Here is a 27,791-nt window from a genome sequence, read left to right as displayed (position 1 = left end):
GTTGTGATATAGTAGATTTTAACCTTCACATATTAACTGGCACTCCCGTACTGTAAAAGGGCTGATGGCTTGGAGTTTGTCAAATATGATCAGAAAAGTTTTCTAAATCAATATATAGAGGTACCTACTAGAGAGAGTGCAATACTGGATCTCCTATTAGAGAATGAAACAGGACAGGTGACAGAAGTATGTGTAGGGCAACATTTTGGGTCCAGTGATCATAATGGCATTAGTTTTAAGTTAATGATGGGCCTCAGGTTGAGATTCTAAATTGGAGAAAGGCCAATTTTGAGGAATTGAGAAAGCATATAGAATATGTTGATTGGAATAAGTTGTTTTCTGGCAAGGATGTGCAAGATAAGTGGAAGGCCTTCAAAGATTAAATTTTGAAGTACGGAGTTTATATGTTTTTGTCAGGATTAAAGGCAAAGTTTACAGGCACAGGGAACCTTGGTTTTCGAGGGGTATTAGGGATCTGGTTCAGAAGAAGAGAGGCAACACGGAGCAAATGAGGTACTTGAATAGTATAAAAATGCAAGAAACAAGTCAAAGAAATTAGGAAGGCTAAAAGAAGACATGAAGTTGCTTTGGCAGTCAATGTGAAGGAAAATCCTAAGTGTTTTTACTTAAGAGCAAAAAGATAGTAAGGGACAAAATAGGTCCCCTTGAACATCAGAGTAGTCAGCTATGTATGGAGCCAGAAGAGATTGGGGAGATCTTAAATTTTTTTTTCCATCAATATTTACTCAGAAACAGGCACAGTCATGGGAAATAAGGAAAACAAGTAATAAAGTCGTGAAACCTATAGGAATTAGAGGAGGAAGTGCTTGCTGTCTTAAAGCAAATAATGGTGGATAAATCTCCAAGACCTGTCTAGATATTCCTTTGGACCTTGAGGGAGGCTAGTGTAGAAATTGCAGGGGCTCTGGCAGAAATATTTAAAATGTCTTTAGCCACGGGTGTGGTGCTGAAGGATTGGAGGGTAGCTCATGTTCTTCCATTGTTTAAAAAAGGCTCCAAAGTAACACAGGCCAGTGAACCTGACGTCAATAATAGGTAAATTATTGGAAAGTATTCTAAGAGATCGGATATACAAGTATTTGGATAGCCAGGGACAGTTGAGGGATAGTCAAGATGGCTTTGTGCATGGTAGGTCATGTTTAACCAATCTTGTAGAGTTTTTTGAGGAGTTTACCAGGATAGTTCATAAAGAAATGTGTATGTTGTCTACATGGGCTTTTGTAAGGCCTTTGACAAGGTTCCACATCAGAGTTTAGTCAGGAAAGGGTAGACACTTGGTGAGGTAGTAAACTGGATTCAACACTGGCTATATGGGAGAAACCATTGAGTGGTAGTGGATGATTGCTTCTCAGACTGGTGGTGTGCCTCAGGAATCTGTGCTGGGGTCATTATTCTTTATCATCCAGATCATTGATTTAGATGACAATGTGGTAAATTTGATGAGTGAGTTTGCAGATTACACAAATATTAGAGGCATTGTGGACAGCAAGGAAGGCTTTCTAATCTTGCAGAGGGATTTGGACCAGCTGGAAAAATGTGCTGATAAATTGTAGATGGAATTTAATGCAGACAAATGAGAGGTGTTGCCTTTTGGAAGGACACACCAAAGATGGACATACACAGAAAATGCAAGGGCACTGAGGTGTGCAGTCAAACAGGGGGATCTGGGAATACAGATACATAATTCTCTGAAAGTGGCGTCACAGGTAGATAGGGTTAAAAGGAGAGCTTTGGCATATTGGCTTTCATAAATCAAAGTATTAAGTGTAGGAGTTGGGATGTTATGGTAAAGTCGTATATGACATTTGTGAGGTCAAATATGGAGTATTGTGTGCAGTTTTTGTCACCTAATTCCAAGAAAGATATCAATAAGATTGAAGGATTGCAGAGAAGAATTATTGGGATGTTGCCGGGACTTCAGGAGCTGAGAACAGGGAAAGATTAAATAGGTTATGACTTTATTCCTTGGAGCATAGAAGAATTGAGAGGAGATTTGATGGAGGTATTTATAATGTTGAAGGGTGTAGACGTAGTAAATATAGGTAGGCTTTTTCCACTGAATGCCAGTGAGATCCAACCAGAGGATATGGGTTAAGGGTGAAAGGGGAAAAGTTTAGGGGAAACATTAGGGTGATCGTCTTCACACAGAGAATGGTGGGAGTGTGGAACGAGCTTCCAACTGAAGTGGTGAAGGGAGGCTCAATTTGTAACCTTTAAGAAGAATTTGGATAGGTACATGGATACAAGGAATATGGTGAAAGCCAGTGGGACTAGGCAGTATAATAGTTCGGCACTAGAAGGGCCCAAGAGCCTATTTATGTGCTGTCATGTCTGGTTCAAAGCAGAACGGGAATGAAAAGGATTGAAAGGTGAAGTGGGGCTGATCAAAAATCATCCTTCAGCAAAGAAAGATGCTATTGGAGTTTACATTGTCCTTTACTGAGACTCCAGTAGCATCTTCCTTTGCTGAAGATTCTCAATGTGCTGGAAACTGCTAGCTACACTTAGAGGATAAATAAAATGGTCCAGATGGGATGCATTCTGATAAAAGGGAGGAATTTGCAGAGACTCCAGCCATGAGCTTCTAAACTTAGATTCTTTTGTAGTTCCTGAAGAATGGTAGATTGCAAAATTACATCCTTGATCAAAAAAAGACCAAGCAATTGGAAGCAGGCCAATTTAATTGAGTTGGTGAAGGAACGTTGTGGAAGCAGTAATCAGGAACAGAATTAACAGTCAATTAGATTATTACTTTTACAACTAAATTCAAGAGTAGTTTAAATGCAGCTGCGTGTACTTGTTGGAACTATTTAAATGGTGTAAATATTTCAGAAATTGAATGTTTTCTTGCCAAATAAATTCTTGTTTTCAAGATCAGTTTTGGCTTCTGTGTGAAACACCAGTTTTGACTAGGAATGTCTTTAAAATTCCAGGTCATAGAGCTGTATATATTGGAGTGCACGTTCCCCTTGGTAAACAGAGCCGGAGGCGTCACAGGCATCGTGGACATAAACATCATCATAAGAAAAAGGGAAAAGAGAAAGATTCAGAAAAAGATGATGGACGGGAATCTCCCTCGTATGGTAATCCCAAAACATTAATGGATATTAAGATATTTGACATTTGTGGTTCCAAAACTTTTCAAATATTTTATGAATTGCTTCAATGGTGAGAAACAATTGATACCAAAACTTATACCAGAATAGTTAGGTGAACAGATATATATTAAGTAGAATTTGTTCTGAAAAAATATAAGCAAGTACACTTTTGGAAGGAAAATTAGGCCAGGAAATGCAGGATGTAGAGAAACAGATAAATCTTGAACCACATATCCATTGGTTCCTAAACACAATGAGATAGACTGGTAGTTGTTAGGTTGGTGAGAAACTTTACCTTTATTGATCACAGTATTTAATAGATCACTCGTCTGAGTGCTATTAGTACCATATAACCTGTCGCATGGTTGGGTGGTCGGCAACTAAACTGGCTCCCCTACCAGGCTTGGCTGGTGCAGAAGATATCTAGACACCCTGCAGGTTGAAAACCAGACCTGTCAAAGGGTGAACGAACCCTCTTGTAGAGTCAACGGCCATCTAGCAAACGTGCCGTGAAGCATAGAAACGGCATCCCTTGCATCGAATCTTGGTCTGGCCATTTCAACAGAACTTCCCCCAGCCATCCTGGACCTCACCATGCTGCTGGATCCAGGAGGGAATGTCGAGAGGGTGGGTCTAGACCTGTGCAACCCCCTACTCACCTAAAATCCATTCACGCACACACTGTTCCTTTCTGAGGAGTGGGGTATCCTTGCAGAGCCTGTCTAAGATCAGCCTGTACAGCCACTCCAGGACGCACATATCAAACCCCACAAACTGTCTGAAAGGAACCATCATCATCCTATGGGATGGATAGCCAGAAGAGAAGAAAATTTTAATTGGAAACATTTGCTTGAATCAGGTCATAGCAACAGCAATGTGAAAAATTACATTAAAAAATGAATGAAAACTTAATTAGCATATACAGTAGAATCCCCATGATCTGGAATTCAATCAATTGGAAACCCAAACAACCGGCAAAAAAAAGGAAATCAATAACATTTAAAATAAATAAAATTTTAAATACAAGTTTAAATAAATGTTTAAAATTATGAAAGTTCATATTTTCCGAAGCAACACACAACCCCTTGGTGAAGATGGAGCAAAAATGCAGCCAGCATGCGCCCCAGTTATGTCCCGCTCGCAACAACTATTTGAATAAAGTTGTATTTGGATAAAATGGTGGTGCCCAGGATGAAGAGCTGGCCGATGTCTCTGGGACGACTCTCTCAAAGTGTCTCCCTGTCCCTGCCTAGTAAGAATTTATATCTATATTTGTATTAGATATATTAAATTAGACTTTATCTGTAAACTTGGGGGAAGGGCTTAATTATGACGGCAGTACAGTTAGCTAAGAGGCTAGCGCACATTGTTACAGCACCTGTGGCTGGGGTTCGCATTTTAAATTTTACCACCAATTGTTCAAGGGAAGAAAAATTGTTTCAAATAAAAAGATATTTAAAACATCTAATACTCAATTTGTGACAGTCATTAAAGACAGTATCTTGCAAAGAAGATTGAAAAAAATGATTTGATATAATAGAGCTGGCAGGAGAAAAGCTCTGAAATCCAAAAAGCCTTCTAAATTGTGCCCGTATTCTCAAACTATGTCTAATTATCAGATTATTCGTTAGTTTATATTAAAGATGAAGATAAAGAAAGACCTTAAAATTGCCAACATAGAAGTATTTTTAGTAAAATTCAGTTCCATTTCTATCCATGAAGGGTGATCAAATAGATTATCGAAGTATAACAAAAGAAGCAAATTATGTATAAATCTAATAAATGTAATAAATCTAAAATTATGAAATGCCAATCCACCATTCCTTTTAACTTTTTTGAAGATGAACTTTATTTAAGTTCCTTGCCATATGAGGCAAGATATAAGCTAATCTAGTGAGTCATAAAGGATTTGGGAACGAAAATTGGTTTAGATTGTAAAAGGTACAAAATTTTTATTTTATTTTAATAGAATTGATGTAACCAATCATGGAAATAGATTAAGGTGGCCATCTCAATGACTAATTTGACCTGTTTTAAATAAAATAGAAAAAATTTCCTTAAAAAGATGTTTATAATTTTTAGTAATTGTAATTCTGAGATAGGTAAATTGATCCTTCAAATTTTTAAAAGGAAAATTAGAATATCTTGGTAAAAGTAAAGGTAAAAGTTCAATTTTATGCAGATTCAACTTGTATCCAGAAAACTGACTAATATGAGAAAGCAAAGCTAATAAACTTGGTAAAGAAACATCTGGATTAGATACAAAAAGTAGAAGATCATCTGCATTTAAGGAAACCTTGTGCTTAATGTCATTCTTATGGATCCCTATAAAATCTCTACTTTCCCAAAGAGGAATTGCTAGAGGTTCTAATACCAAGTAAAAAAGTAATGGTCTTAAAGGGCAACCTTGATGAGTCCCCTGTTTAAAAGGTTTTGGTTGCTGTAAATTAGTAAGAATTGAGGCAGTTGGACATATAATAATTTAATCTATTTAATCATCATTTTTTAGCCCATTTTTCCAACTGGTCCAGATCCCTCTGCAAGCTTTGAAAACCTTCTTCGCTGTCCACAACGCCTCCAATCTTAGTGTCACCTGCAAACTTGCTGATCCAATTTATCACATTATCATCCAGATCAAAAGTATAGATGACAAACAACAATGATCCCAACACTGATCCCTGAGGCACCTCACCAGTCACAGGTCTCTAGTCTGAGAAGCAATCATCCAATACTGCTCTCTGGCTTATCCCATCCAGCCATTGTTGAATCCAGTTCACTACTTCCCCGTGAATTTTTAGTGTCAACCTTCGTGACTAACCTCCCATGCGGAACCTTACTAAAGTCCTTACTAAAGTCCATGTAGACAACATCCATAGCCTTTCTTTCCTTCATCAACTTTCCGGATAACCGGATTGAAAAACTACAAGATTGGTTAAACATGACCTATTTTGCACAAAGCCATGTTGATTATCCCTAATCATTCCCTGGCTATACAAATAATTACATTTTTGATCTCTTAGAATATCTTCCAATAATTTACCAACTACTGACTTCAGGCTCACTGGCCTATACTTTCCAGCGTTACTTTTGGAGCCTTTTTTAAACAAAGGCACAATGTGAGCTACCCTCCAATCCTCCTGCACCACATCTGTGTTCTTTGGCTTGGCTTCGCGGACGAAGATTTATGGAGGGGGTAAAAAGTCCACGTCAGCTGCAGGCTCGTTTGTGGCTGACAAGTCCGATGCGGGACAGGCAGACACGATTGCAGCGGTTGCAAGGGAAAATTTGTTGGTTGGGGTTGGGTGTTGGGTTTTTCCTCCTTTGCCTTTTGTCAGTGAGGTGGGCTCTGCGGTCTTCTTCAAAGGAGGTTGCTGCCCGCAAAACTGTGAGGCGCCAAGATGCACGGTTTGAGGCGTTATCAGCCCACTGGCGGTGGTCAATGTGGCAGGCACCAAGAGATTTCTTTAGGCAGTCCTTGTACCTTTTCTTTGGTGCACCTCTGTCACGGTGGCCAGTGGAGAGCTCGCCATATAACACGATCTTGGGAAGGCGATGGTCCTCCATTCTGGAGACGTGACCCATCCAGCGCAGCTGGATCTTCAGCAGCGTGGACTCGATGCTGTCGACCTCTGCCATCTCGAGTACTTCGACGTTAGGGGTGTAAGCGCTCCAATGGATGTTGAGGATGGAGCGGAAACAACGCTGGTGGAAGCATTCTAGGAGCCGTAGGTGGTGCCGGTAGAGGACCCATGATTCGGAGCCGAACAGGAGTGTGGGTATGACAACGGCTCTGTATCTCATTGTCGATCCTTGCATCTGATGAAATGGTGCAGCCGAGATAGGTAAACTGGTTGACCGTTTTGAGTTTTGTGTGCCCGATGGAGATGTGGGGGGGCTGGTAGTCATGGTGGGGAGCTGGCTGATGGAGGACCTCAGTTTTCTTCAGGCTGACTTCCAGGCCAAACATTTTGGCAGTTTCCGCAAAGCAGGACGTCAAGCGCTGAAGAGCTGGCTCTGAATGGGCAACTAAAGCGGCATCATCTGCAAAGAGTAGTTCACGGACAAGTTTCTCTTGTGTCTTGGTGTGAGCTTGCAGGCACCTCAGATTGAAGAGACTGCCATCCGTGCGGTACCGGATGTACACAGCGTCTTCATTGTTGGGGTCTTTCATGGCTTGGTTCAGCATCATGCTGAAGAAGATTGAAAAGAGGGTTGGTGCGAGAACACAGCCTTGCTTCACGCCATTGTTAATGGAGAAGGGTTCAGAGAGCTCATTGCTGTATCTGACCCGACCTTGTTGGTTTTCGTGCAGTTGGATAATCATGTTGAGGAACTTTGGGGGACATCCGATGCGCTCTAGTATTTGCCAAAGCCCTTTCCTGCTCACGGTGTCGAAGGCTTTGGTGAGGTCAACAAAGGTGATGTAGAGTCCTTTGTTTTGTTCTCTGCACTTTTCTTGGAGCTGTCTGAGGGCAAAGACCATGTCAGTGGTTCCTCTGTTTGCGCGAAAACTGACATGGTCTTTCGCTTTCGCTTTCACATCTGTGTTAAGGACATATTAAATATATCTGCCAGAGCCCCTGCAATTTCTACTCTAGTTTCCCTCAAAGTCCAAGGTAATATCTTGTCAAGCCCTTGGGATTTATCAACTCTTATTTGCTTTAAGACAGCAAACACTACCTCCTCTTTAATCGTTCTAGGTTTCACGACCTTATTACTTGTTTTCCTTATTTCTCATGACTGTGCCTGTTTCCTGAGTTAATACTGATGGAAAAAAACCATTTAAGATCTCTCCCATCTATTTTGGCTCCATACAAAGCCCCAACCACTCTTTCATCCTTTTGTTCTTAATATACCTGTAGAACCCATTAGGATTTTCTATCACATTGTCTGCCAAAGCAGCCTCATGTCTTTTTTTGGCCGCCTTAATTGCTTTCTTAAGGTTTTTCTTGCAATTCCACTCATTCCTCCCACCAATCCCCCACCTCCTTCCCCCCTCTCCCTCCCACTGTAACGGAAGCTCGAAACATTGAGCTGCTAATCCTGCCCCTTCTGCAATCAAATTTCACTAATTGCCACAATGCCATAATTCCACACGCCAATTCACGCTCTAAGATCATCTGCCTTTCCTGTAATTCTCCTTGCACTGAAATAGATGCACCTGAGAACATATCCACCATGTACAACCCATTGACTTCTAATGGCGCATGTAATTTTCACATCATCTTTTCCCTCCTCAACTCCTCTATCTGCTCTGACACACTGATTCCCATCCCATGCAAATCTAGTTTAAGCCCTACAGAGCAGCACAAGCAAACCTTCCCACAAGAATATTAGTCCTCCTCCAGTTCAGATGCAAACAGTCCTGTTGGATCAGGTTCCACCTTTTCTGGAAGAGAGCCCAATGATCCAGAAACCTGAAGCCCTCACTCCTACACCATGTCTTTAGCCACATGTTAAGCTGCATTATCCTCCTATTTCTAACCTCACTAGCACATGGCACGGACAACAAACCTGAGATCACAACCCTGGATGTCCTATCCTTCAACCTAGTGCCTAACTCCATGAATTTTCCTTGTAGGACCTCCTCACCTTTCCTACCTTTGTCATTGGTCCCAATATGGACCACGACATCTGGCTGCTCACCCTCCCTCCTGAAAATGCCATGAACTCGATCTGAGATATCTCGGACCCTGGCACCAGGGAGGCAACATACCATCTGGGATACTCGATTTCTTCCACAGAACTTCTTATCTGTCCTTCTAACTATGTACAGCTCATCTCTTCTCCTCCCTTCCCTTCTTAGCAACAGGACCAGACTCCGTGTGAGAGTCCTGATTGCCATGGTTTGTCCCTGATTGGTTGTTTCCCCCCCCCCCCCAAAACTGTATCCAAATTGATATACAGGTATGCGCCGCTTAACACCCACAATACATTCTGTGAAATTGGGCATTATACGATATGGATGTTGTGCGAACACCATATTATATACATAGCAAAGCTATATGGGATACTATAGTGTACCTGTAAACTTTTTATTTGTAAGTAGGGATCAGCGTGGGCAGAGAGGGGTGTGGGCAGAGAGCAGGGTAGTGGGATCAATGTTAGGACCAACACAGGGCTGTGGGGAGTGAGCAGGTCAGATCTGTGTGGGGACCGACACAGGGCTGTGGGAGAGAGTGTGGCAGTGGGATCAGAGTGGGGACTGACACGGGACTGTGGGGAGAGAACGAGTCAATGGGATCAGTGCGGGGACTGACACGGGGCTGTGGAAGAGAGTGTGGCAGTGGGATCAGAGTGGGGACTGACACGGGACTGTGGGGAGAGAACGAGTCAATGGGATCAGTGCGGGGACTGACACGGGGCTGTGGAAGAGAGTGTGGCAGTGGGATCAGAGTGGGGACTGACACGGGACTGTGGGGAGAGAACGAGTCAATGGGATCAGTGCGGGGACTGACACGGGGCTGTGGGGAGAGAGTGGGGCAGTCAGAACTGAATAAGTATAGGACTGCGGACATGTATGCAGTTGGACGTTGCCCGAACAGACATTAAGCGGCTCATACATGTTATTGATGGGAGCTATACACCACCTGCCCATTCCCTTTCCCTCTCCTGACTCACCCACCTACTCTCCTCCTTCTTCCTCAGTGTGATAGTGTCCCAGTAACTTCCTATCTCCCCCTCTGCCTCCAGAATGAACTTTAATGATGTTAATGTAGAACCCTACACAATCAGGGCTGATCATGGGTCTCCAATATACTATTCCTGCTTTCTCTCCATATGCTTTGATCCCTTTAGCTAATAGTGTCACACCCAACTCCCTTTTGAACATATCTAATGACTGGCTTCAACAACTTTTACCCTGAGTGAAAACCTTTTGCCTCATTTCAGTCCTTTATGGCTAGTTTTTATCCTCAGACTGTGACTCTTTGATCTGGACTTTCCCTAATATCAGGAACATTCTTACTGAATCTACCCTCTCTGGTCCTGTCAGAACTTTATGTCCTGACAATTGGTGGTAAAATTTAAAACGCGAACCCCAGCCGCAGGTGCTGTAACAATGTGCGCTAGCCTCTTAGCTAACTGTACTGCCGTCATAATTAAGCCCTTCCCCCAAGTTTACAGATAAAGTCCAATTTAATATACCTCAAAGTCGGTCTTTTGAAACTTTACTGTGCCCCATTAATAGCAAAAATGCCATTCCTCAGATTAGGAGACTAAAACTGCATACTCAAATTGTGGGTTCACCAAGGACTTGTACACTGCAGGAAGACCTCTCCACTTCTATATTCAAAACTTATTATTATAAAGGGCAGCACAGTTAGTGTAGCAGTTGTCATGTACTTATCTTCGTCGAGAGCGGTGCCAGCCGCCATTAATGATGCAAGTGAGGCAATGTGCGGGGATAATAGCGTGCATGCATGGGTGTGTTAAGCGTCAGTATACGGGTGATGAATCTCAGATGCAGGAGTGAATGTATTCTTTCTTTGTTTGTCAACCGTGAGTTCACAGTACCTTCTAATTTAAAATGGATAGTGATGAGGATAAAACCTTTACAGGAGCAGTTGGGGAGGTCGAATAAAGACCCCCCCTACCTTTTTTATTAATAATGCACCAGCGTGGTTCATGATCCTCGAAGTGCGTTTTTCTGTCCTCAGTGTGACAAGTTAGAAGATGAAGTACAGTTTATTTGTGGAGCGTCTTCTAGAGCTGATTGCCTTTGAAGTGGAGGATATCTTAGTGCCTCCAGGTGGTAATTTCCCATATGACATGTTTAAGACAGCTATTCTGTGGCATACTCTTGGCCATCTATCTCACAGTGCAACATTTTTGCGTTTTATTGGAAAATCGTCCTTTCACCATTTATACAGATCACCAAGCCTCTTATGCCTACTGCGAGTACAAGCACATATCTCTACTCACCCATAGAGATTAGGCACTTGGACTTCATCCTATAATTTTCATCGGACATACAGCACATCTGAGGAAAAGCGAATGCCGTGGCTGATGCCCTGTCCAGACACATCATTGATACCTTACATACAACTATTCCATCGATTTCACTGCCATGGCTCAACCACAACACACTGATCCCGATCTCGTCCGGTATTGCTGAATTAGCTCTGGTCTCCATCTTCAAGATGTGACCCTGGATAAATTGGATGAAAGGTTAGTCTGTGATTTTTTTTCCACAGAAAGATCTAGGGCTTTTTTGTGGTGGCTATGAGGCGAGAGATTTTTGAGTCTCTTCTCAATCTATCACATCTTGGGAGAAGAGCATCAATCAAACTAGTTAGGAACATTTTACCTGACCTCATGTTAAACGGGATGCTGGATTATGGGCAAGAACCTGCTTTCTGTGTCAATGCTCTAAAGTCTCCAGACACACGAAATCCAAGCTGGGGGATTTTGTTATTCTGAATTCTCATTTCCAGCTCATGCACCTAGACTTGGAAGGCCCATGTCCGCCATCTCGGGGATATAGTTATCTGCTCACGTGTGAAGACCGGACTATCATGTGGCAGGAGGCCATTCTTATCACATCTCTGCGAAGATGGTTGCTAGGGCTTTTGTGGATTGTTGTCCCAAGCTCTCACTGATCTACTGGGCTCTACCTGTATTTGCACTACAGCTTAGCATCTGCAGGCCAATGGCCTCGTTGAGTGTTTCCATTGACAATTGAAGGCAGCATTAACAGCAGATGGTGATGCATCCACATTGGAGCGAACGTTTGTCCATGGTTTTCCTTGGAGTGCCTACTGCTGTGAAGGCAGATTTTGGATGTTCAGAGGCAGAGCTAGTATATGGCACGACATTAACCTTGGCAGGCGAGTTTATGAATCCAAGTCCAAGAACAATGGTCTGTGATCTGGCTAGTTATGTTTATTGTCTTTGAGAAAACATGAGATTACTCTACACGGCAGGCATCTCCTGCAGCATATATGCCAAATAATTTAAAATGCTATACTCATGTGTTCCTCTGGCATGATGCTATTCACAAACCACTTCTCCCTGTTTACGATGGTCCTTTTGAGGTCCTATGATGCCACCGAAAACTTTTGTGATCAACAGGATTGGAAAGGCTAACACTGTTTCCATCAACAGATTGAAGTCGGCGTATATCAACGGTCCATGTTCTGCATCAGAGCTAGAGTCAGAGGACCAATCGCAGCCTTGCCAGTTAGACCGTGCAACTATTGTACGAGGTCAAGTTGAACTATCAGTTCTCTGGACTGTTACGTGGCAGGACAGTTCCAATCAGTCGCCTCCTTGCATGGGCTGGAGGCTGGGCGGGGGAGGGGGATGACACGGTTGTGTACTTAGCTTTGTCGGGAGTGGAGCCGGCTGCCATTGATGACATAAGCCATGTGATGCGTGGGGGTAATAGGGCGCATGCGTGGGTGTGTTAAGCATCATTATAGAGGTGATGAATCTCAGATGTAGAAGTGAGTGTAATCTTTGCTTGTGAGCTGTGGTAAATCAATGCTGTTAGTGCAATGCTATTACAGCACCAGTGATCAAGGTTCGAATCTGGTGCTCTCTGAAAGGAGTTTGTACATTTTCCCTGTGCCTAAGTGGATTTCCTCTGGTTGCTTCAGTTTCCTCCCACCATTCAAAATGTATGGGGGTTATAGGTTGATTGGTGTATTTGGGCAGGATTGGCTCGTGAGCCAGAAGGGCCTGTTACCAAGCTGCACATCTAATTTAAAGGGCAACATGCCGTTTGGGGTGTAACAAGAAAGTCTGCAGATGCTGTGATTCTAGTTAATACACAAAAGTCCTAGAAAACTCAGCATTTTTCGCAGACCTGTTGAGTTTCTCTTGCACAACCATTTGCTTTCTTCACTCCTTGCTGTACCTGTATTCCAACCTTAATGACTGATAGACCTCCCAATTTCCTAATTTCTCACCAGTCAGGTAATAATCTGTCTTCCTTTTATTGCCACCAATGTGGACAACCTCACATTTGTCTGCATTATACTGCATCTGACATGTATTTTCCATTCTTGTAATCTAAGTCACTCTGCAGTCTCTTTGAATCTTCTTCACAGCTCATGTTATCTGCAAATTTAGAGATATTACTACAATTCCTTCATCCAGATCATCAATATATATTGTAAATAGCTGGGATCTCCACATTAAATTTTGCGGTACCCCACTAGTAACTGCCTGCCAGTCTGAAAACTGACTCAAATATTATAACCCGGTACTTTGCTTCTTGCCTACTTACCAGTTTTCTATCCATGGTACCTTACCTAATTTTGCATAACATTCTCTTGTGCAGCAAATACACCATATCAACTGGTTCACCATTGTATACTACTGGTTACATCATTACATTTTTTTTTAGAAGATTTGTCAAGCATGATTTCTCTTTTGTTAATTCATGAAAACTTGAACTAATTCTGCCACTTCTCTTCAAATGCGCACAATACATCTTTAATAATTGACTCCAACATTTTCCCCACCATTGAAATCATGCTAACTGGTCTATAATTCCTTAATTTATTTTTCCCTCTCTTCTAATAAAATTATGTAATGTTGGCAACCTTCCATCCAAAGAAACTGATCCAGAGTGTAGAGAATATTGGAAAGTACTCACTCATGCATCAACTATCTTGTGGGCTATCTCCTTCAGCATTCTTGAGCTGCTGTTTTGTGTAGATGTCTTCAATAAGTGGTATATTGGTCCCAGGGATGGGCTTGGCTCTTTGTGCCATTTTCTGAAGCCTTTTGCATTGCTGGGTATTTAAGTTTCTAAACCAGGCCTGAATGCAACCAGTCAATATACTTGTCATTAAAAACCCTGTGTAAATTAGATTAAATTATTCGACTACATGCCAAATCTCCCTAAATCTCTGACCTACTACCATCAGGAATGAAGTTACAGGAGCATCAGAATCAGGATTGCCAGGCTTGAAATAGCTTCTTCCTGCAGGCTGTGAGATTGATGAACAGTTTCCCATATCCTTGAGCCTCTTATACAGTGCTTTCCAAAATGTTTGGGACAAAGGCACTTTTTTCCTTTATTTGCCCTTGTACTCCACAGTTTTAAATTTGTAATCAAAAAATGAAAACCATGGCAAAGGTAGTATGCTTTGGATCTTGGACAGTTCTTTTTTTCCTCTGTGCTTTGTTCTTGCCTTCACTTTGATACACTTGGTCTCATCTATCCACAAGACTCTTTCCAGAATTCTGAAGGCTCTTTTAAATACTTGGCAAACTAAAATCTAGCCATCCTTTCTGTAGCTAGCTAGTGATTTGCATCTTGCAGTGTAACCTCTGTATTTCTAAAATCATGAAGTCTTCTGCATACAGTAGTCAGGACACATCACACCTGCCTCCTGAAGAATGTTTCTGATCTGATGGACATACATTTGGGGATTTTTCTCATTATGATGAGAATTCTTCTGTCATCAGCAGTGGAGATCTTCCTTGGTCTACCAGTTCCTTTGTGATTACTGAGCTCACTAGTACCCTCTTCATTCTTAATGCTGTTCCAAACTGTTGATTTTGGTAATTTTGAGGCTTGGATGATTGCCTCTTACTGTTTTGTTCTTGTTTCTCAGCCTCATAATGGCTTCTTTGACTTTCATTGGCACAAATCTGGTTGTAAGATTGAAAAATGGCAACTCCAAAGGTGATCAAAAGCTTAGAAGCATGCCTAACTCTCTTATACCTGCATCAATGAAGCAATTAAACATACCTGAGTAATCACAAACATTGGTGAAGCCAAATGTCCCAAATATTGTGATGCCCTGAAATGGGAGGACTATATCTAAAAACTGCTGTGATTTCTTCATGTTCAAACCTAAATGTATACAAATAACCTTGAATAAAATCTGGAATGTTTACTTTAATCACATGTGAATTGATTTACTTTAATCACATGTGAATTGATTACAAATTTAAAACTGTGGAGCACAGGAGCAAATAAAGGAAAAATGTGTCTTTGCCCCAAACATGACCTGCTCACAGAAACGATTTGATAGTTAGCTGGGTTACAACTCTTGGATGTCTTTGGAATACACAAACATATTTCAGGCTGCCTGATATACCCTGCCAATTAATTTGTGGCTATTTTCTTTGTAACTACTTTTTTGACAGAGTTGTATAGCTTTAGGTTATTATGGTGATAATTTCATTATAATTTAAACAGAATGCCTTTGTTTAAGCACTGAATACTGAAGGTTGAACATGCAAATGCTTGGCAATACAAGTTTGGGTGAGAATTATTAACTTCACTGCAGTTCAACATGAAGAGCAAAGATTTGACCTAGATTCACAAGTTTGATATGTTTTTTGTGTAAGACATGCTTGGGTAATCCTCCTTGTATTAAAATAATTTCTATTCCTCTGTTAATGCTCTTTGATGTGCCTCCCTTCCACCTTCAGAAAATTTCAGCAGATCTAAAATTTTCTGGTCCGAATTCTAATTGGTTCTATTTGCTCATTATTCCTGTTAGCCCACTGCTCATCAGCATGTTATTTTATAATATACCTTTTTTTGGGAATATTTAATTTTGATTTTCAAACATTTGTCAAATATATATCTTTTACATAAAGTAAAATAGTCTATGTGCCACTTACATACTAAATAAAAATCCTTCTTAAAAAAAACAAATTTTCATAAATATTCATAACAAAAATCAACCAAACAAATAAAATTTCCAAGCAATCAGCGTTCAAGCCCCCCAACCTCTGCTACCCCCTTCCCCTTAACATAAACAAGATAAACTGTCCACTGCTGGAGCTTAGTCTATTTTACAAAAATAAATAAAAATAGTATAAAATAGAGGGAAGATCATAAATTTACAACAGCAATATTATACTTGTGCACTAATATAATTCAAATATGGTGGCCAGGTCTTGAGGAATGTATCATGTTTGTTTTGCAAATTATGTGATCTTTTCCATAGGGATAGTACTGTCCATTTCTGATATTCATCTTGCTAAAGAGATTGATGTATTTGACTTCCATGTGACTGCCACACATTTCTTGGCTATCATCAGTGCAATCTTAAACAATATTTGATACTCTGTAAGATGATTATTAATATCTATAAAATTCCCCAATAAATATAATTTCGGGTTACCAGGAAAATTAACTCCAGTAATCTTTGTTAAGACTTCCGACACTTCTTGCCAGAAAGAGTTGACCTTGGTACATAACCACACTGAATGAAAAAAATATTCCTTCCTCTGTTTTGCATTGAAGACCTCTATCTGATATTTTTGGTTTTGATCTGTGCAATCTTTGCGGAGTCAGATATAATTGTTGCAAAAAATGATGGTACCAAATCATACCTCACATTGATAATTGAAGTTACCCCATCTTTACATCATTCAGCTCAAGATTTTTCTCGACCTATGTATTCCAGTCTTCTTCCCGTCCATTTGCAGGGCATTATATATACGAGTAATAAATTTAGGTATTCTACCCATCTATAATGTATGCTCCAAATGACTCACTCCCAGAGGAGTTGTACCAAGTTTCTCTTAGAAAAACCCTTAGTTGTAAATAGTAAAGAAAAGTGCCATTTGGAACACCATATGCTTGTTTCATTTGTTCAAATGACATTAAAACCCCATCTTTGTAGTAGTCAGCAATGTAGCAAATCCATTTCTGTGACCATATATTTAAAATCTTATTTCCTATTATCATAGGCATCGGATTATTACATAGCGGAGAACTTAAAGATATTCCAGTTTTCCTTCCTATTTTGTCATTAATATCTTGCCAGACCTTTATCAAATGAATCAATATAGGGTTTGAGGTCTTTCTCTTAATTAATTTCTAATTTCATCAATAGATGAAATCTTTAGATAATATTTTTTTTTAAATCTGGGAGCCTCAATCACCCTAATTTATGGTCCTATGTCAATTTTTCTAGGTACTTCATTATTCCATAAAAATTGTCTAACCAAGCTATTTATTATTTAAAAAAACTTGTTTGGTAAATATTTTGGTATTGACTGGAGCAAATATTCAATATTTGTCATCATCTTCATTTTAACACTGTTAACTTTCCCTATTAATATTAGGGGCAGGTCCTTCCATTTCTGTAAGTCTTTTTCTATTTTTGCAAGCAGTAGAGGGTAATTCAACTTATACAAGTTATTCAAGTAGTTATCAAGCATTATTCCCAAGTATTTAATCCCTTCACTTTTCCATTTGAGCATACTATTCGCTTTAAAACATTCGTAGTCACGATTTGTTAATGGTAAAGTTTCACTTTTATCCATATTTATCTTGTATCCTGATACTCATCTATATTTTATTAAAATTTCCTGCAGTTTTTCCATTGACCTTACAGGTTCAGACATATATAACAGTATATCATTGGCAAACAAACTAATTTTGTGTTGGACTCACTTGACCTCGAAGCCTTTAATTTCAGGATCACCCCTAATCATTTCTGCTAGAGGTTCTATCACCATAACAAATAATGTCGGAGAGAGGGGACAGCCCTCAACGGGAACATTCTTGATGTTTAACTATTGGTTATTATTTTTGCTTGTGGTTTTTGATACAATGCCCTAATCCAGTTAATAAATCCTTGTCCTATACATAACTTTTCCAATGTTTTAAATAAAAAAGGCCATTCGAGTCTATCGAATGCCTTTTCTGCATCTAGTGATACTACTATATTGGCATCCTTTCTTGATTGAACTAAATGTAATATGTTAAATAACTGCACCAGGTTATTTGATGCTTGTCTACCCTTATCAAATCCTACTTGATCTGTATATATTAATTTAGGTAATTACTATCCTAGCCTATTTGCCAGTGCTTTTGGTATTATTTTGTAGTCGGTCAGTAAGAAGTTGTTTTCAGGGGGGGTCTCTATTCTTTTTTCGCAGTACTGTAATTATTGCCATTGTGAAGGAATCTGAAATGTCTGAGTTTCTACAGCTCGCTCTACTGCATCCATGAATATAGGCATTAGCAAATCTTGAAATTTTTTATAAAATTCAGCCGGGAATCCATCCTCGCCCAGAGCTTTATTAGCCTGAAGAGTTCCAAATGCTCTTTCTATTTCCTCCCTAGTAAAATATAAATCTAATTCCTGTCTGTTCTCATTATTCAACTTCGGGAGTTCCACGCAATCCAGGAATTTCTCCATTTCAGCCTCGTGTTCCGGTGAGTCAGATTTATCTCTTTCTGATTATACGTAATGTCATGATAATGAATATGTATGAGATATACCGGAAGTCACGTGGTATGAGAGAGAGATAAGAACACAAGCAGGAGAACAAAGGAAACGGGAGAATAAAAGACACTAAGAAGTTTACCTGATAAACTTGTGTTTAATATTTTATTAACTTCACATTTCGGGCCACAAATGTGACATTGGCGACGAGGATGAAAGAAGCTTGAAGAAAATTAAAGACTAAACAAGATTACAGAGGTTTACAGACAACTTCAAGGTGATAAGAATTTTCTCTTTGTCTCAGTACTTTTGGGACTGGAATATTTCCTCATGGCTGGTGCAGACAGTGACTTTCTAACACATAGTGGAATTGCTCATTTTGACCCAACGGGTGATGCAAGCACTGTAAGTGTGAAGTGGAAGGCATGGCTGGAAGAATTTGAATCCTACGCCGACAGTCGCGGCCTATTTCTAAATACCGGTACAGTTGAACAAGAAGCGCAGAGAAGGGCAATTTCATACCATGACCCTGAAAGACAACTCAAGCCAGCAAATTAAGAGGCTCTCACATCGCAATAACCAGCCAAGATATACGTCGACACAGGACGTGGAGTGTTATCGATGTGGAAACCGAGGTCACTTTGGAAAAGACCCATATTGCCCGGCCAAAGGCAAAGTTTGCAGAAAGTGCGGAGGTAAGGACCACTTTGCAAAGAAGTGCAAAAGCAAGTCCAATGCAGACCATAAAAGGAAGAGTACAAATTCCAAAGGCAAAGCCTGGGGGAAAGGAAAGTATCCTGGAAAGAAAGATACCATTCGCCAGATAGACGGTGACGATGATGATACCCAGGAGGAACAGAGTTGTTACCAATTTACGTTGAATGAAGTACGTCATGAGAAGGTCCCAGTGATCATTGGTGGAGTGACAGTGCAGGTTATTGTAGACTCAGGCAGAGACAGTAATGTGATTGATCGACATTTAAGGGAGAAGTTGAAAAGGAAAAAGATCATCTGTACCTCAAAGAAGTGTTCCAAGAAACTGTATCCATACACAGCAACCAAGCCATTGCAGACCATTGGATGTTTTACTGCAACTGTTGAAGCTGGAGATAAGTACACCGAGGCAGAGTTTATGGTCATAGAAGAGAGGGGAGAACCATTGCTGAGTAGAAGAGACCTGGCAATACTTCATATTGGAGCTTGTGTCAATTCAATTCAGTCATTGAGGATATGAAGCAAGAATTCCCCGCAGTCTTCCAAGGAGTAGGAAAGCTGAAAGGTCGAGAATTGAAGATAGCGGTAGATGAAACGGTCAAACCCAAGGCACAACCAATGCGCCGAACTCCGTTTGAACTTCGTGGGAAAGTCGAAGCCAAAATTAAAGAATTGATCGAACAAGACATTATTGAACCAGTGGAACATTCGACACAATGGGTCAGTCCCGTAGTGATTGTGCCCAAACCAAAGGGTGACATAAGACTATGTGTTGACATGAGAATGGCCAATGAAGCTATAATTAGAGAACGACACCCTATACCAACAGTGGAGGAAATACTTCAAGAACTAACTACCAGCAAGGTATTCTCAAAAATTGATCTGAAATGGGGCTATTATCAATTAGAGCTGGATCCAGGTTCCCGAGATGTAACTACATTTGTGACTCACTGTGGATTGTATCGTTACAAGAGACTATCATTTGGAATTAATGCAGCTTCTGAGATCTACCAGTATGAAATCCATCGAGTGATTCAAGGCATTCCTGGAGTTGCCAACATTTCTGACGACATCATAGTCCATGCACCAACGAAGGAAGAGCATGACAAACGGTTGAGGCGTGTACTATCTAGGCTACAGGAGGCAGGCCTTACCGTGAATGGAAACAAGTGCCAGTTTGGTGTGTCAGAAATGGACTTCATGGGACACAGACTTACACGGGAAGGACTAAACCCTGCAGAGGCCAAGTTGAAAGCTATTGCAGAGGCACGTGCACCTCAGAACGCAACAGAGGTGAGGAGTTTCCTGGGATTGGTCAATTTTTGTGCAAAGTTCATTCCTAATTTCGCTACAGTGGCAGAACCACTAGGGAAACTAATCAGGAAAGGTGTACCATTTCATTTTGGATCTGAGCAGAAGAAAGCGTTAACAGCGCTGAAGCAAAGCCTGACAGATGCAAAACCTCTTGGATATTACGATCCGGCGGCATCAACCAAAGTCATAGCGGATGCCAGCCCGGTTGGTTTAGGAGCCATGTTGGTCCAGATGCATGATGGAGGACCAAGAATCATTGCCTATGCCAGCAGATCGTTATCAGATGTGGAAAGAAGATACTCTCAGACAGAGAAAGAAGCACTCGGACTTGTATGGGCCTGTGAGAGGTTCCATGCATATTTATACGGCATTGAATTTGAACTCATCACAGATCATAAGCCATTAGAGGTGATCTATGCACCTAGATCAAAACCATGTGCCAGAATAGAGAGATGGGTACTCAGACTACAACCCTACAAATATAAAGTAATCTACATTGCAGGGAAAGCAAACATTGCTGATCCGCTGTCCAGATTGGTGAAGGATGGTGGTCCACATTCCAAGTCAGAATTGGGAACAGAAACAGAGAGCTTTGTACGCTTCGTAGCTATTCAGGCGACACCGAAAGCTGTGACTACGAAGGAAGTCGAGAGAGAATCCGAACGTGATCCAGAACTCATGGAAGTAAGAGAATGCATACAGAGTGGACAATGGGACATGTGTACTCACAAGGCTTACATTCCCATTAGAGACGAACTTTGTTGCATCGGACAGTGTGTATTAAGAGGTTGCAGATTGGTGATACCGCAAAGATTGAGACCGAAGATCGTATCCTTAGCGCATGAAGGACACCTAGGTATTGTTGGTACCAAGCAAAACCTCAGGACCAAGGTATGGTGGCCAAGTTGTGATAAAGACGCAGAGGAATTTGTTAAAACTTGTCACGGATGTCAAATCACAAGTAGGAGTAATCCGCCAGAACCGATCCGGAGTACGCAACTTCCGACAGGACCATGGATCGACGTAGCTGTTGATTTTCTTGGACCTTTACCGACGGGTGAATCAATTATGGTAGTGATAGATTATTACAACAGATACTATGAGTACGTGATGTTGAAGTCCACAACCACTGAAAAAACAATACAAGCGTTAGCAGAGATATTTGCAAGATATGGATTACCTGTTACATTATACTCTGACAATGGTCCACAATTCATTTCAGAGACATTTGCAGAATACATGAGGACCACAGGTATCCACCATCATAAAGTAACTCCGAAATGGCCGCAAGCCAATGGAGAAGTAGAGAGACAAAATCAATCCATTGAAAAACGATTGAGGATTGCACACGCAGAAGGACAAAATTGGCGAGAAGCATTGCTATCTTATGTGGCTGTCTATCGAACAACGCCTCATGCAACCACTGGAAAAAGTCCTGCAGAAGCATTTTTTGGGAGAAAAATCCGCACAAAAATGCCAGAAATAAAGGAAATCCGAGACGACCAGGAGATGAGGGACCACGATGCTGAAAAGAAAGGTGCAGCAAAGCTGTACACAGATTCGAAATGTGGAGCCAAGTACTCAGACAACATGCCAGGAGATAATGTTCTAGTGAGGCATGAAACTGGTGGTAAGCTAGACACACCTTATTACCATCAACCCTATACTGTCGTATCCAGAAGTGGCAGTATGGTGACAGTCAAGTCTCCGACTGGAGTCCTGTATAAGAGAAATGTATCAGGTGTAAAAAGGTACCAGTCCAGAGATACATCGAGCGAAGAGGTTGAAAGGTCAATACGAGATGCTGAAACTGAGAGACCTGATGATGTTCCAGAGGCAGTTACCAGCACTCCTGATGAAGTGACTAGAGCGCCAGAAACACTCGAAGCCGTGGTGAGCAGTATTTCCGACGCCGAGAGTGAACAACCGAGAAGCGACGACAATATCGCAGGCAGGCCGAAACGAAACCGGAAAGTGCCCAAACGATACGAAGACTTTGTGCCGTAGTTTTAATAAGAACTTTGGGACAGTATTTTAATCTTATATCATAAAGTGCATGTATGAGTGCTGTAGGAAGTAAACTTTATGTAGTAGAGTTGTAGTATTACCATTAGTTACGATGTTTGTATGTTTCCGAGGGATATTGGTAATTGAAGGTAAAGTTTATTTCTGATTAAAGGAGGGATGTCATGATAATGAATATGTATGAGATATACCGGAAGTCACGTGGTATGAGAGAGAGATAAGAACACAAGCAGGAGAACAAAGGAAACGGGAGAATAAAAGACACTAAGAAGTTTACCTGATAAACTTGTGTTTAATGTTTTATTAACTTCATATTTTGGGCCACAAATGTGACACGTAACTGTATCATTTTCCTTCTGTTTAGCATTTATAGCTTTTGCTGATTCTTCAGCCTTCACTTTCCATGCCAGTACTTTATGTGCCCTTTTCCCTAATTCCTAGTATTTCTGTTTTTTGTTTAATATTGTCTTCTCTATATGTTTGCAAAGTATTGTATTGAATTTTCTTATTTTCCATTATTCTATATTTATCCTGTTCCCGCATTCTCTGATATTCTTTTTCTAATTCCCCTATTTCTTTCTCCAGCTTATTTATTTCTACATTAAATTCTCTTTTAATCTTTTTTGTAAATGAAATGATTTGTCCTCTTAAGTATGCCTTTAATGTTTCCCATATTAAAAAACTATTATCTGTCAATCCCAAATTTGTTTCATTAAAAAAAATTCAATCTACCATCTTATAAATTGTATAAAATCCTCCCTTTTTAGCAACATCGTATTCAATTGCCACCTATAATTACTTTCCTGTGTCTCTGATATTTGTAATACTAAACTTAATGGCAAATGATTGGAATGCAACTTGGGAAAATATTCCATTTTTACTACTTTGTCCTTCAAACTCGACAACGATAAAAATAATTCTAGTATGCGAATCATATTTTTGAAAAAAATGAGTAATCTCTTTCCTTAGGATTGGACTGCCTGCACACATTGATCAAATTTGTCTTTCATATATGAAAGAGTTAACTTATCCGCCTTGTTACTGTTTTTGCTGATTTATTGAGAATTGGATCCAAACAAAAATTAATCCAATCAATATATTTTTGCCTTCCCTCTGCCGCTTTTAGAAACACATCCTTCATAAAGACTTCATCGTCATAATTTGGGGCGTAAATATTCATCATCGTCCAAGATTCTGAATGAAGTTTGCCGTTTATCATTACATATTTACCTGCTTGGTCCATGGAAATATTTTCTTTGATAATTGGAACATTTTTATTAATTAGGATTGCCACTCCCGCTGCTTTTAAATTAAATGATAAAGTAAAGACCTGCCCCCTCTGCCATAACCACTTCAGTTTGTTGTGTTCTGCTTTAATAAGATATGTTACTTGAAGAAACACCATGCTGGCTTTTATTTAAAAAAAATATGTAAGCATTTTTTTCCTTTTGACCAATCCATTGAAGCCATTAACATTAAAACTTACAAACTTCAATATCTTATCCATAGCAGCATATTATAAATTCTATGCAAATAGATAAATATGTAAATAGTTTCATGATCTATACCCTCACCCTAAAAATTATCTAGCCTTTGCTCCGACAGTGACGTAGACAGGAAGTCCTCAAGGCCTGCGAAAAAAGCCCATGAAAGCCTCCAGGGATGAGAAGGAAGGAGAAGAAGAACTCCATCCTAAAGCACCATCTTGAAAACTAAACTCCCCTTCAGACGCCAGTACCCCCCTTAAACCAGAGTTTCACTGTACTGTTACCTTCAGTACCTTCTTTCCACTCTGCGAGCTCTCCAAGAAATGTAGATAGGGTAAAAATTTGACATTTCTTAATAAAATTAAGATGACCTTTGCGAAAAAAAACTTTACTATGTCCATAAAATATGTTATTTACACTAGTCTTTTCACAGTCAACCTTTTTCATGTCTATTTTCATTTTCTTGCTCCTCTTTATAGTTGTCAAATAAACTCTTAACCATATAACCATTTAAAGCACAGAAACAGGCCATGTCGGCCCTTCAAGTCCATACCGGTTCACTTGAACAACTCCACTAGCTCCTCCGCAAACTCCTGAGGAAGCAGAGGCTCTCTCAGGTCGGTACATCCTGAGATTTTCCAGGTCCTCATAGATTCTCTTTATAAGACCCCGTTTTCTTGGATTTTTTACTCCGTTCCATTTCTCTTTAAAAATCGCTGTTCTCTGGGAATCTTTACACATGTTCCTTTTCTCTTTATAAGTCTTCCGCCTCCTCTTTCAATTTGAAGAATCTTCTGTTGCCTTCAGAGATTTCCACTCTCCGGCCCTTTCAGGTAGCCTGAACACACCAGTGTAAAGCTACATAATTTCCCCCCTTGCAGCTAAAAACATGCTGACCTGAATCCAGCAGAAGCGCCTCCGAGGTGCCTATGCCACCCTCAACCCGCTACCGGACAGCCGCCTCTCGCCCTGCTGCCTGTCAGCCACCTCCCACCCTGCTGCCTGACAGTCCCCCACCGCCCCGCTACCTGACAGACCCCACCGCACTGGAGCAGGGGCGGCCATCAGAGCACAGGCGGCCAGCGGGGTAAAATCGGGGCAGGGGCAGCTGTTGGGAGACGTCGGGGCAGGGGTGGCCAGTGGGGGATGGCTGGTGTGTGCTGTCACAGCCCGGCTGGCAGCTCCTGCACTGGGGCTGCTCTCTGCAGCTCAAAATGCGGCACAGCAATGGCTGTTCCCTACCCATAATCCCCCACGCAGCTGGAACTGTTGTCGGAAACACAGAGCGGTTCCACCTGCATGGGGATTATGGGTAGGGAAGATGGCCATTCCTATGCCGCATATTTATGACGGGTGGTGCTGTGGCACCAGTCGCCCCACCTCCATCAGATCCGGAGGCACTATGAGGCACCTCTGGATATGAATAAGCCCTTTCAGGTGGACCAGGCAATGCTGCAAGCAGCCTTTTAGGGCTGCCACCTGAAAGGTGAGTCTGCTCCTGCCACTGCCCTAAGGTGGAGAGTTTACCTTAAAGGGCCTAATGTTGCTGGGTACAATTGCGTACTTAAAGTTCTTTTCACGGAGCTGCCTCTTAACCATGACAAACTCTCTTTTCTAAATTACCGTATTGTTGAAGTCCTGAGAAAACTTGATCTCTGCATTGTCCCACTTTATTGAGGAACCAGAATTCTGTGTATTTTCAGGATCATCTCCATCCTTGAAGCTCAGCAATCTCACCAAAATGGGTCGAGGATGGGCTTCACCCATTCCCCTCGGTCCAAGCGTTCGGTGAGTATGTTCAATATGGACTCATTTGCCGAGTTCTCCGATGTGAAGGACTTGAGGAATCCAAGTCTCGAAGAATTGCACAGCATCTCTGGCTTCTGCACTGTCTATCAGGCCGACTATTCTCACATTGTTCCTCTGATTGAAGTTCTCCATGTGATCCAGTTTGTCCAGAAGAAGTTACTTACATGCCACCCATTTTTTGGCTTGCTTTTTCAATTCTTCAATTTGTTTATCATGTTTGCCGAGATCTCTCTCAGAACCATCCATTCTTTTAGTTAAATTGCTAATGACTTCACCCATCTCTTTCACTGAAGTGGTAAGCTCTTTAATAGCAATCTCCACATTTGTGAAATGTCCCAGACCTCCGAATTCTTGCAACACAGTTTCCAGATCTAGTGTTTATTGGGAAGAGGAGACATCTATACCCACGCTATCCATTGAAACGGCTGGTGAAGCTGGAACTTTTTTCATTATTAATTTTGTTTTTTTTTCTATGCTACCCTCTAGTTATCCTTTGACAGTTTTCTTCAGAAGATTTATCGACACTTTTTCCAGTCAAAACAATTCTATTAAAACCACAATTTGGTTGTCTTTTAGTAACTTTTCTCAGAGAGCTCAGAGAAGCCTGTCTGCTCAGCCACCCAGCATGGCCACATCCCCCATTTTATAATGTAATTTGGCCCTAAGTTAAGAATCTCATCTTAAACTCTTTGCCACCACTCTTTAAGGCACTTCTTAAAACGTTTCTCTACAGCAGTTTTAGTTCACCTGTCATTGTAATCTCTCCTTTTACTTTGTTAATTTTTTTTATCCATGAAATGCTATTGATATTTTGTATGACTAAAGTAATGTTATTGAAAATTGTTCTGCTTTTCGTGATTTTTCTTTAAAAGAACGAAAAAATGCTCTTACAGTAATACATGTAATTACTAAGCAAGTTAACGACTTGCTTATTAACAGTTTTATGAAACAACAAAAGTAGCTCATTAACAATAGAAGGTTCTTGGATTTCAAACATTTTCACAAAGTTTGAATTATTTGGCCCCTATTACTTGATGACAATGAGCCACTGTACTTTTCTCAACCTATTAGTTAAACATGTAGTTATGGTTTAAAAGGATAAATGGCACCACTTAGCAGATGAGGCAGCATTTGCAGAAAGGAAAAAGAGCTTGTGTCTCACTTAATGCAAGACCCGATGTTCTAACACTCAACTTGAATGAGCTGTGTAGTGTTTCCTGCATTTTCTGTTTTTTTAAATTTTCTTGTAACTTGAGCAAATGTGGCTTAAAGTTAGTTATCATCTGGGCTCTCTAGATGTAAGTAATATCAGATAATGAGGCCTGAATGATTATCACATTAAAATGTTTTGCCAGGTTGGATAAGCCATGCGTATAGGCATAAGATGATGTTAACTGACAAATAGTTGAACTTTTGTGAGAATATATTTCTACTAAAACTATGCATATGCCTTACTCTTCTATCTTTGAAAAAAACAAAACAAATTTGTTATACTGTTTTCTGTGCAAAAAAAATTAAGCATCTTGGTAAAGGACTCTTTGGTTGCCAATATAGCGACAGAGGAAATTAGATTACACACAGAAGCACGAGTTAAAGCTTCTGTCAGGAGATGTGAAGGATGTAAGAATGGAGTGAAACTCAAGTCTGCAGACATAGTGGTTGAATTAAAAAAAACACATTTCAGATTTATTGACAGAGTACATATCTTCTTCTTTGGCTTGGCTTCGCGGACGAAGATTTATGGAGGGGTAATGTCCACGTCAGCTGCAGGCTCGTTTGTAGCTGACAAGTCCGATGCGGGACAGGCAGACACAGTTACAGTGGTTACAAGGGAAAATTGGTTGGTTGGGGTTGGGTGTTGGGTTTTTTCTCCTTTGTCTTTTGTCAGTGAGGTGGGCTCTGCGGTCTTCTTCAAAGGAGGTTGCTGCCCGCCGAACTGTGAGGCACCAAGATGCACGGTTTGAGGTGATATCAGCCCACTGGCGGTGGTCAATGTGGCAGGCACCAAGAGATTTCTTTAGGCAGTCCTTGTACCTCTTCTTTGGTGCACCTCTGTCTCGGTGGCCAGTGGAGAGCTCGCCATATAACACGATCTTGGGAAGGCGATGGTCCTCCATTCTGGAGTCGTGACCTGCCCAGCGCAGTTTGATCTTCAGCAGCATGGATTC

At 40.8% G+C, this 27,791-nt stretch overlaps 1 protein-coding gene across 8 annotated transcripts in view; it reads left to right on the top strand.

Moving 5' to 3' along the window:
* Positions 1-27,791, top strand: part of LOC138751570 (sodium bicarbonate cotransporter 3-like) — a 277,417-nt gene that overhangs the window by 84,155 nt on the left and 165,471 nt on the right. For 7 of the 8 annotated variants that reach the window (XM_069914014.1, XM_069914011.1, XM_069914018.1 and 4 more), the window contains one exon: positions 2,955-3,104. In XM_069914014.1, coding sequence (XP_069770115.1) covers positions 2,955-3,104 — 150 coding nt within the window. Of the gene's footprint in view, positions 1-2,954; positions 3,105-25,517; positions 25,603-27,791 lie in introns of those variants that run through there. The other variant, XM_069914016.1, reaches the window with a different exon arrangement.

This window comes from Narcine bancroftii, chromosome 1 (genome assembly GCF_036971445.1).
Source record: "Narcine bancroftii isolate sNarBan1 chromosome 1, sNarBan1.hap1, whole genome shotgun sequence".
Classification (NCBI taxonomy): Eukaryota; Metazoa; Chordata; class Chondrichthyes; order Torpediniformes; family Narcinidae; genus Narcine; species Narcine bancroftii.
The sequence above is the reverse complement of the archived record's forward strand: the minus strand, read 5'-3'. Positions and strand labels throughout refer to the sequence as shown.